Source organism: Triticum aestivum, chromosome 5A, assembly GCF_018294505.1.
Source record: "Triticum aestivum cultivar Chinese Spring chromosome 5A, IWGSC CS RefSeq v2.1, whole genome shotgun sequence".
NCBI classification, from domain to species: Eukaryota; Viridiplantae; Streptophyta; class Magnoliopsida; order Poales; family Poaceae; genus Triticum; species Triticum aestivum.
Window position 1 is genome coordinate 467,871,011 of NC_057806.1, and position 10,751 is coordinate 467,881,761.

Sequence of the window (10,751 nt, forward strand, 5' to 3'; positions counted from 1 at the left end):
ACAGGTCGCCACTCACTTTCTACTCCCTCCATTCCTAAATATTTGTCTTTCTAGAGATTTCAACAAGTGACTACATACGGAGCTAAATGAGTGAATCTACACCCTAAAATATGTCTATATACATCTGTATGTGGTAGTCCATTTGAAACTCTAGAAAGACAAATATTTAGGAACGGAGGGAGTACGTATCTACTTAGCAACGATCGAAACATAGAAAATGTACGCATGGATGTTACATGCAGCTCATCTTAATTTAGGGAAGCCCAATCTCATTCAGAGGTTCAAAACACAAGACAGCGACATACAACTAGCCTGATATGTGAGTCAGGGTTCAAAACCAATATCCATTCTCAGACATTATAGCTCCATATCTAGCATCGGTACCATCTGAACTAGGATGATGAATCATGCTAGAGCCATATGTCAATTTGAATGCAATCTATGATCCCGTGATACTAACCTTATTTTTGATGGGGAAAGACAGATGATGCCTGATCTTAACACCTTAACGCACAACATTCATTTGCGCTACTCTGAGGGCTCCAGTTAGCAGCCGGGTGCAATGCAGGAACCAACAAAAAATGGCTCTGCAACCGACAATAGTGTGGACTATGAGCGGTCTGATCCAACTTATCACTCCAGGTTGCCAGATGTCACTACAGCAGGTAATGATATCGATTACTGCTTCCATGCATCACCGCAACTCTTGCAGCACAGTAAGCCCTGAGTGTCAGTTCATTACTTCGCAGACTTATCATCCATTCCCAATGCCTTCATTAGAAACGCATACTCGAAGGCTGTCTCCTCGCACCGCATGAAGCGTCCACCCTCACCAAAATGGCCACTCTGCATATTAGTTTTGAGAACAACAGACTTGGAACAGGATGGGCACGTGACATCTCTCACTTTTGAAACCCACTTAGCAGCTTCCCAGACTCCTACCCTGTCAAACAAAAAGGAAATTTTGGCCATTCAAAAGAAAACCAACAGTACACAGCTGGAAACCTTGACTACGGTGTTGTGAGCTGAAAATTTCACATGGAAACAAATTATCCAAACTGCAGTATCGCAAGAGTAAAATGAAGTAGACAAAAACCTTGTATCATTAAAAGAGGCAGTCACCAGAATTGAGGGGTAACATTTGCCGGGAGATAAGTTGTCATAGGGAGAATAACTACGGATTGCATCAAATTCAACTGGGATATTAGGGTCACCAAATTCTTCGTAGTCCAAGATGGTGAGAGGTAACGTAGGATCCAACATTGTATTGCATATATCAAGAAAGGGGACCTGTTTCAGTAGAAATACATGTCACTGATACTGGAAAGCCCAGAAACATCATTTACCAGTAGAAGCAAAGAGAAGGGAATAAGCACAGCAAATCCCAGATGATAATGATGTATCGACGGATGAGCTCAAAGATTTACCTTGAGAACTGCAGCAGAGAATAAATTTGGCAACATATTAACGACCGCCCCAACCAGCAAACCACCAGCACTGCAGCCCATAGCACAAAGACGACTTTCATGCACAAAACCTTCCTTGATAAGATGCATACCACATGCCGCAAAATCTTGAATTGAATTTATCTTGTTGGTTTTGGTGCCTGCTAGATGCCATGATGGATCCCCTCCACCCCTGCATGATTAGGCCAGGAAATTACAAACAATCGGGAACATAAAATTTGCGGTGTCAGTCATAAAATGAATTTCCTTCTAATCATACATGAAAAGTCAAAAACAACTGTCTTATCATGTTTTAAGATTTTATTGTGGAGCATGCTAGAGAAATGGAAGATGTATATCACACATTCACACCACATTGAAGTTGTCAGCTCAGCCAAACTCTATTTATATTTTTGCGGGGAAGCCAAACTCCATGTTGATAACCTCCAAATGGCGCTGGATGGAGAAAATGATAGAACTTTGCGACTATTAAATGGCCACCTTACAAAATTCTAGCAAATTACACCTGTGACATGGATCACCATATCAGGGCGTGTTCGGATGTCCTCCCACTCCACGCTTCACATAAAGCTGGAGGGGAGCTGAGCCGAACGAAAAAGCTCGAAGAAGCTAGCTTCGAGAAGCACGGCCGGAGTCCAATGTAAAAACACGAAGCACCAAAATCACAGCTCCAGGAAAACGAGAAGTGAGGAGTTCGGCATAATTACAAGGGGATGCCACCGCCAAGTCGAGAAAACGATTCGCACGGCTCAGCTCCGATGCCTGTTCCCCTCTCTCCCCCGACATCTCTTCTGCTCGAGACCTACCCAGCGCTGCCGGTCGCCGCCGCCACGCCCGATTCCACCCCTTCGCCGGTCGGCGAGCCTCTCCGCCGGTAGATCCGACCATTCCAGCCCCGTTCCCGCCAGATCCCGTCCCGAAGGAGCACTTTCCAGCGCCGCCAGCCAGGAGCAGCAACCCCACCGGCAGGAGACGCCCACCTTGACGCCATTGATGCCGGTGCTCACCATGTCGTCCTCTGAGCCAGCCTCCTCTCCCTCGCCCCCTTGCCCCAACCCAAGGTGAGCTCGCCTTTGCATCTTCCCTGTGGCTGGTGATGGTACTGTACAAGTGCTGGGAGAAGCTGTCAAGCGTGCCGAACGCGTCGGAATTGCCAGGTGAAGTGAGAAGCTAGCTTTAGAAGCTGGATTTGTGAAGTTTTAAGAAGCTAGATAGATTCCGAACACGCCCTCAGGAACCTGCTCTACTCCAGAACAGTGAAATCAGGCGGTCCTTTCACAAGATGATGGATCGACGTCTCAATATGATAGCAGCCTAGGACCTAATGTCTCTTTCAGGTGAAAATAAAAATTAACGTTCTGTATACTTAAGATTTGGTGAATAAAGACATCGTGTTGCACACTTGTAGGAAGTCCAAGTATAGGGTGCAGGTATGCTAGTCTGGTTCTTAAATAATCTAGTTTACCAAATAAAAATGCAGAGTTTCGCATGCTGCAGTAAGTTGTAAGATGAGTTAGGAAATACTGAATGATGATGGGGAAGTGCAGTCCTGTAAGCTGAAAAAATGCCACAGGCATCAAACTGTACCTAACATCAGCAAATGCAAGAACCCAACCTCGAGCAAGCAGACTAAGCCTGTCAGAACACCAGCTTTTATCCAGATCTTCTCCATAAGCTCCATATCCATATAAGATCCCAGGCGATTCTCCATGAATATGAGCTCCCCGTGAATACAAGATCACTAAAGGTATCGAGACACCATCATGTGAAACAACTTGGACCCTCTCACAAGATACTAACTTGGAAAGATCACTCCAACTTTGTGAATCTTCAATAAGCTGCAGATTTTGTTGGATGCTTGAAACATTGGATTGTCCTACTGTGTATAGACTTGAACAAAGGCCAGTCACTTCCTCTTGATCAAGGATAGTAAATGTCTTCTTTCTCATGTCATAATCCACAGTTAAGTCTGGAATCTACAATCAAGCAAATTAAACATTTATTGGGAAAACTTATCTCTAGCAACACAATAGATGCACTGTACAATAATGTTGCTCAATTATCATAATAAAACGCCAGATTAACATGATGAATATTTGGTTCAATTATATTCTTCTACATGATATACAGTTCAATTACATACTTCATGAAATTGTACAGCATTATGTGAGTGGCAAAGGATAGAACAGGTCTGAGTGTGTAGAAAAGAATTTGCTGGGTGCTACTCCCTCCGTTCCTAAATATAAGTCTTTTTAGAGATTCCACTATAGAGACTACATTTGGATGTATATAGACGTCTTTTAGAGTATTGATTCACTCATTTTGCTCCGTATGTAATCTATAGAGGAATCTCTTAAAACACTTATATTTAGGAACAGAGGGAGTATTATATAAATCATAGAGTGAGATCCAGGGAATTGAGAAAAGAAGAGCTGAAACCAATATCAACATTGAATATAAGGAAATGCCCATTGACACAGATAAATAATGAGAAACTTTGTTGAATGTTGTACCACTGGTGATGACACCACCAGACGAAAAGTAGATGACATGAAATCATTGTTGGGCCCAGGAAGAATGCTGCATAAATTTGAAGGTATTGGGAAAAACCATGGAGTGAAATCACCCAATTCCTTTGGCTCCTGGGAGAAAAACAAAAGTCATCAGCATAACTAATACAGGAGTGTTCAGAATCACGAGTAGCAACAATCTAGCCCATAATATGAAAAGGAAGAGAGAATGACAATATCAGAGTACAGATTATACATTGGAAGTGCAACAGATAAAGTGAAATTAAGACCGTCAATGCTTCAAGGTGGGTAGTATTTGGTGATCTAAATCATTATGGTCCAAGACAAAGTGTGTATTACATCTCTATGAGTAATATGTCCAAACATACAAATAGTGACAGGTTAACATGACACAAGTCAAATATCATACCTGAAAGTCGATCTGGACTGGCAAATCGATGGAGCAAAACAGAGGAAGCCCATCTTTTTGAAGAAAGAGAACTAAATGTTCGTGAAAAATATCCATATCCTGAAATGTGCAGTCCGACCCAGGGAGTGCCACAACCTAACAATAGAAATACAGGCAGCAACTTTGTAAGGTATGAAGTCTAATGGGAATAAATCTAATGCATATTCAGCAACTAAATGCGTTCAGGCAACAAAACGAAAAATCCACACTAGCAATAAATATGCTACTTATATACAGATGTCATCAACACTTGATATGGAAGAAAACAATGTTGAATCACTGACGAAGATATTTTTATCTTAACGAATATCACTCTGTTCACAAATATAAGATGTTCTAACCTTTTTTCTGGTTCGAATGTACATAGACGCATTTTAGTGTGTTCGTTCACTCATTTCAGTCCGTATGTACTCCATATTGAAATATCAAAAAACATTTTATATTTGTGAACAGAGGGAGAAATAAACTCTGCCTAGAAGTTTACTTTCTGAAGGAGGGAGAGACCTGCCATTTATCCATCAGTGATTTTTCAGCTCTACACCTGGCCAGGTAGTAGCCTTCAACTGCAGTTTCAGTATCTTTCAAGGGTGCATTAGTAAGAATATAGAAAAACCCATTATGATGCTCCAAAAAGTACTGTACTTTGTTGGTGCGTTTTTGTACAGGCCATAAGCCTTCTCTTACATTACCAGATTCCATCACATAAACCTGCAGCAACACAAGCCCAAATCAGAAAGAACAATCAAAAACAAGACATGTGTTGTAAACGTCGCAAAATGCATTTCGAATTGGGTATAAAGTTGAAATAGAAACCTTCCTCAGATGATGTCCTTGTGTTAGAATTCACAGTGATATACTTGAAATCTTTTGTGCTTGTGATATCCACACAACAGTTTACATCATCCTCCACGAAAACTAAAAGGCCGGCCTCATTTGACTGCATCTTTTTACAGAAAACCCTATAAGATGAAAACATATCAAATACAGTAAAAGACTACAAGCTTCTTGAGCTTAACACTCTATTGCAGGAAGGAGACTTACTGATTGGGACGTAGAGTCTCATCACAGACAGTATAAAATAAATTTTCACTGTCGTGAGCCCATGCTAAACTGACAATTCCCTTGTCTGGCGGACTAAAAATGACATGCTTAGACTGAAGATCTTTCACTTCCAGCGAAAACAGTTCACCCCCAGATGTATCGAGAGTATATGCAAGAAACCTATGATCAGGAGATATTCGACAACTCCCAATGTGAACATAACCTGCATAAGTTACAAAATGATCCACTGATAAGTCTTCAGGCGCAAGCAAATAAAATGTCCTCATCGCAAGAAATCAATGATAATAAGCAAATAAGCAATGTCCAATTAACTGCAGTAAATATAACAATCAAACTACATCAAACTATACAATTGAAGCTCACATCAGTATATTATGTGTAAATATGGAGATCACACCAGACTACTTTATGTAGCAAAGCACGTACCAAATTTCTCTGCGATCTCATTCCAGTCAAGCAACACTTCTTCCTTCTCCCAGTCAGAAAGATAACTAAGGAAACGTCCTGCTAAACCACCAGAGGGCCTCAGCTTTCTCGACAAAACTGGGTACTCCATTCCGTTTGGCACGTACTGGTAATATGACCTGGATACACAAACATGAGCTATGTAAGACACAAAGGCAGTTGTATTTTGTTGTGCAGCATCATTTACCTAGCAAAAGTATTTTAAAAAGTGCTCTCCCGTCTTTCCATTAGCACTTATTTCCTGAATAGGAGTGTAAAAGCTATGTTTCTAGTCAGAAGCATATATAACAAGTGCAACATTGTCCAAGGAAATTATATGAACAGTGCATCCCGCAACCGTGTCCTGACGTGGCAAATGAAATTTGACAGAACAGTTCGAAGTCATACCCTAGCGATACAGTTCCAAGTCATACTCTATGGGATCAAACGAAATGGAGCAGTACGAACCAAGGGCCCCAGGGCTGAGGCGGGGAAACGGCGGAAGGGGGCAGCCGGGCGCGCATCTCGGCAGCGAGGCGCGCGCGGAGGCCGCCTCCGCCGGCCGAGGAGACGAAGGCTTCTGCGTAGGCGTTCTCGGCGGCGAGGAGGGCGGCGAGGTCGGGGTCGGAGGTGTCGCGCATCCAGTGGTAGGGGTCGCTCCACGACCTCCCGTGCGCCGACACGGTGAAGGGGACTTTCTTCGCCACAGGCAGCGGCGGGAGGGTGTCGGTGTTCGGGGGATGCGGCTGCGAGGGAAGGCGGGAGCGGCGGCGGCAGGTGGTGGAGAAGAGGCGGAGCAGGGCGGGGAGGGGGTGCCGCCGGTGGAGCATCACGCCGGTTCAGACGGTTTTGCAGTGCGGAAGCCTGGGGTTTTTCCTAAGGTTCGGGCCAGTTGTTTTGGGAGACCCAGAATCGCCCCCCTTCCCACCTTCTCGCAGCTCTGTATTTTTTTTACAATCCTATCTCTCCCTAATCTCTTCTTAAAATTATCCACAGTGAAAGTAACATCACTAGTAACATCACATTTTTCAAGATAATTTTACTTATGTGGCATATATTTAATGATGAGAGAGGTGATGGTGATAACTTAGCTAGTTACTGTAACATCACACATACCAAGACAATATGAGTTTATAGGCTAATAAATGAACCATAACATGACAACACATATATGTTACTACCCACTGTGAAGGTAGTAACATAGCCTAGTAAAATGTGATGTTACTAGTCTAAATTACTCCCTATTGTGACTAGTCTAATAAAGCACGGATTGAGTCTCCGGATTTACCGTCGCTTCATTTTTTTGAAAAAACTCCTGTGTTTTACTGTAATTAACATGCGCTATAGTTTTAATGCTAATAAACAGAGAAAACGTTTCGTGTGTTGGGCTTGGGCCTCGGCTCGGCCTTTAGGGTGAAAAAAAGAAGAAGAGCACGAACGAACCGGTACGGGCGAGGGAAAAAACGCACGCCCCGTCTCGACCTCCAACGCGTCGTCAGCCCCCTGCCACGCTGCTGCGCACCGCCGGCCCCCGACACGCCGCCGTGCACCGCCGCAGCCGACCCCCGCCACGCCGCCGCGCGCCGCCACCCCTGCGGCTTTCCATCACCGGAGACACACGACGCCGGCGCCACACCATCCCCCAACTCCTCTCCCCCCTCCTCCTATGCCTCCACCGCTCTTCAGCCGGCCAACTCCCTACTGAGGGAGCCATGGAACTGGTCGGCCATGCTCTCGAGGTGCTCCCCGTCATCCCGTCGCCGGCTGCTGCTCCGGGCCCGCCTCCTCTCAGCTGACATCGCTGGAAATTGGCGGCACCACCAGATCCCCCGTCTGAAAGTCCCCAAGTACCAGGTGCTTGCTCCCAGATCCGCACTATATACCCAATTTTTGCTTGATTGTGCAGATTTGTAAAAATTTCGATTTGGAGACGAGTTAGAATAACCTTGTGAATTATTGCTAACCTTGCAAGAGGCAGACAAGGAGGGTCTGATTGTTGCTGAGCCGAGCTCGTAAACGTCTCACTCATGTGGTTTTGTGCTATTCTGAATCTTCTTCTCTGAAGTGTGTTGTTTCAGTTTCAGACACAAAATGTGTTGCGCTTGCAGTGCATACCAATGCATAGTTTACCGATGTGTATGCGTGTTCATTTGATTTCACTCCAGTTTACCGATGTGCATACGTGTTCATTTGATTGCACTTCAGTTTACCAATTCTTTTTACTGATCCAAGTTCAACATAATGTCTGTATTGTGCCCTCCAGACCTGAAAATTCCTACTTTTGGTTAATAAATCATGTTGTTCTCAAGACTCAACTATGGATGATCAGAACATTAGCAACCTTGAAGTAGCAGTTCTGTTATGTTCAGAATTTACTTAAAATTGAAATTTGAAAAGAGCATGAGTTTTGGGCTTTATTCTTCACCAGGATCTTTTAGTGTGTGCCTGCAACCATAGCTTCCATCGTCATTACCTTAGGTTTTTCTTTTTTCCATATGTTCGGCAAAGAAAAGTCTTCTAGCGTCATTGCCTTAGTTTCTTTTCCATATGTATGGCAAGTAAAAGTGACATGCATTTTAAATCGTTGGAAGTAAGCTTTGATGTGTTGTGATAACAATTAATCATGTACCTTCATATGCATGAAGAACAAAGATTTTTCATGATTTTGTATATCCTTCAGTTTCTTGTTGTAACCTGAAGAATTCACAAGCATTCATATGTAGAAGTGAGTACATATGTAGCAGCGAGTCATGTTTGTACGTTTATACATTAGAGGTGTTTGTGCATGAGTCAATTGGTTGTAGCAGCAGGTAGCAAGTCTTCTCCAGAGTTGACAAAAAATATATTATTAGTGATTACTGCAACTCTTTTTTATTATTACAATTGATTTTCGCATTATCTGATTACTCCATCAATGAATCGCCATTTAATTGTATCTTTACGTAAGGTTAAACTTCTATTTTTGTTTCCCTCAAGCATACCAGGTCAAGCATGGTAGAAAAGTTGAATGTTTAATACTTGTTAGATAAGCTCAGGTTCAGCAGTTTCAGAACATTTTCGATATACAAATAGTGCTTCAGTTCAAGAAGACGTGTTAGTTTTGAATTCTCCTTGTGAACACCTCTTTACTTCAGAGCATCTAAATAGTGATGTACCCACTGTAGTTAGGACTTAAGATGTATCAGAACTTTTAAAGACATTTTTCTATAGTTAGGTTAAGAGATATATGATGGTGATGCCAGTGGTTGTGCCTGCCTTATCCAAAAGCCATATATTTTTGCAAAATACATTATTACCTGATGAGTTATTTCGAATTTGACCTCAAAAGTAAAGTAATGATGAATCAGGAACTTCATCTAATCTTCACCCTAAAGAGCATACTCCTTATGTTACTATTTCTTTCCCTAATGATGAACCAGGACCTCCATTTAATTCTGACCCTAGATAGCATGCTCCCTCCGCTACTATTGTTTATTTAATGGCTGGCCAAATGAGCTGCAGGAGCAAGAATTGCAGGATCAAAACAAAAAACCGGGGAAGAATATAATGTCAGTGTGATTTGTTGCCAACGGTAATTCTCCACTGGAGCTCTATGTGCAGCAACAGAAAGTATGGCTTCTTCACGAAAACATCTTGATCCTTGTTTTTTCGTACTACTATTTGATACGTTTCCAACGTATCTATAATTTTTGATTGCTCCATGCTATATTATCTACTGTTTTGGGCAATATTGGGCTTTATTATCCACTTTTATATTACTTTTGGGACTAACCTATTAACCAGAGGCCCAGCCCAGATTTGCTGTTTTATGCCTATTTCAGTGTTTCAAAGAAAAGGAATATCAAACGGAGTCGAAACGGAACGAAATCAACTGGAGAAGTTATTTTTGGAAGGAAACCTACCAGATGGACTTGGACCCCACGTCAAGGAAGGAACGAGGAAGCCGCGAGGGTGGGGGGCGCGCCCACCCCCCTAGGGCGCCCCCTGCCTCGTGGGGCCCTCGTGGCTCCCCTGACGTACCTCCTGCACCCATATATACCTATGTAACCTAAAACTTCCAAAACGAAGAATAGATCTGGAGTTCTGCCGCCAGAAGCCTCCGTAGCCACCGAAAATCAATCTAGACCCGTTCCGGCACCCTGCCGGAGAGGGCAATCCCTCTCCGGTGGCCATCTTCATCATCCTGGTGCTCTCCATGACTAGGAGGGAGTAGTTCTCCCTCGGGGCTGAGGGTATGTACCAGTAGCTATGTGTTTGATCTCTCTCTCTCTCTCTCTCTCTCTCGTGTTCTTGAGATGATACGATCTTGATGTATCGCGAGCTTTGCTATTATATTTGGATCCTATGATGTTTCTTCCCCCCTCTACTCTCTTGTAATGAATTGAGTTTCCCCTTTGAAGTTATCTTATCGGATTGAGTCTTTAAAGTTTTGAGAACACTTGATGTACGTCTTGCCGTGGATATCTGTGGTGATAATGGGATAACACGTGATTCACTTGATGTATGTTTTGGTGACCAACTTGCGGGTTCCGCCCATGAACCTATGCATAGGGGTTGACACACGTTTTCGTCATGATTCTCCGATAGAACTTTGGGGCACTCTTTGAGGTCCTTTGTGTTGGTTGAATAGATGAATCTGAGATTGTGTGATGCATATCGTATGATCATACCCATGGATACTTGAGGTAACATTGGAGTATCTAGGTGACATTAGGGTTTTGGTTGATTTGTGTCTTAAGATGTTATTCTAGTATGAACTCTAGGGCTGTTTGTGACACTTATAGGAATAGCCCAATGGAT

General features: G+C 43.1%; 2 protein-coding genes across 2 annotated transcripts; one reads left to right on the forward strand and one right to left on the reverse strand.

Moving 5' to 3' along the window:
* Positions 1 to 207: 207 nt before the first annotated feature.
* Positions 208 to 6,851, reverse strand: LOC123104071 (protease 2). The gene is made up of 11 exons (XM_044525792.1): positions 6,420 to 6,851; positions 5,934 to 6,091; positions 5,487 to 5,709; positions 5,263 to 5,404; positions 4,950 to 5,153; positions 4,407 to 4,541; positions 3,980 to 4,108; positions 3,054 to 3,442; positions 1,428 to 1,638; positions 1,097 to 1,290; positions 208 to 943 (listed from the first exon to the last, which is right to left on the reverse strand). Exons 1-11 carry the CDS (start codon positions 6,779 to 6,781, stop codon positions 739 to 741), a joined length of 2,352 nt encoding a protein of 783 aa, XP_044381727.1. The 5' UTR covers positions 6,782 to 6,851; the 3' UTR covers positions 208 to 738.
* Positions 6,852 to 6,996: 145 nt separating this feature from the next.
* On the forward strand, positions 6,997 to 9,736 carry LOC123101395 (uncharacterized). Its single transcript, XM_044522867.1, has 3 exons — positions 6,997 to 7,024; positions 7,318 to 7,805; positions 9,453 to 9,736. Exons 1-3 carry the CDS (start codon positions 6,997 to 6,999, stop codon positions 9,507 to 9,509), a joined length of 573 nt encoding a protein of 190 aa, XP_044378802.1. The 3' UTR covers positions 9,510 to 9,736.
* Positions 9,737 to 10,751: the final 1,015 nt, after the last annotated feature.

Excerpts from the sequence above, each read along its gene's own strand:
- LOC123104071 (XM_044525792.1), bottom strand. The coding sequence starts at position 6,781 with ATGCTCCACCGGCGGCACCCCCTCCCCGCCCTGCTCCGCCTCTTCTCC. Across the intron at positions 5,710-5,933 it reads TGAGATCGCAGAGAAATTTG|GTTATGTTCACATTGGGAGT; the intron begins GTACGTGCTTTG and ends TAACTTATGCAG. Across the intron at positions 944-1,096 it reads GCCTCTTTTAATGATACAAG|GGTAGGAGTCTGGGAAGCTG; the intron begins GTTTTTGTCTAC and ends TTTGTTTGACAG.
- LOC123101395 (XM_044522867.1), top strand. The coding sequence starts at position 6,997 with ATGTGGCATATATTTAATGATGAGAGAG. Across the intron at positions 7,025-7,317 it reads TATATTTAATGATGAGAGAG|AGAAAACGTTTCGTGTGTTG; the intron begins GTGATGGTGATA and ends GCTAATAAACAG. Across the intron at positions 7,806-9,452 it reads TGAAAGTCCCCAAGTACCAG|GAGCAAGAATTGCAGGATCA; the intron begins GTGCTTGCTCCC and ends AATGAGCTGCAG.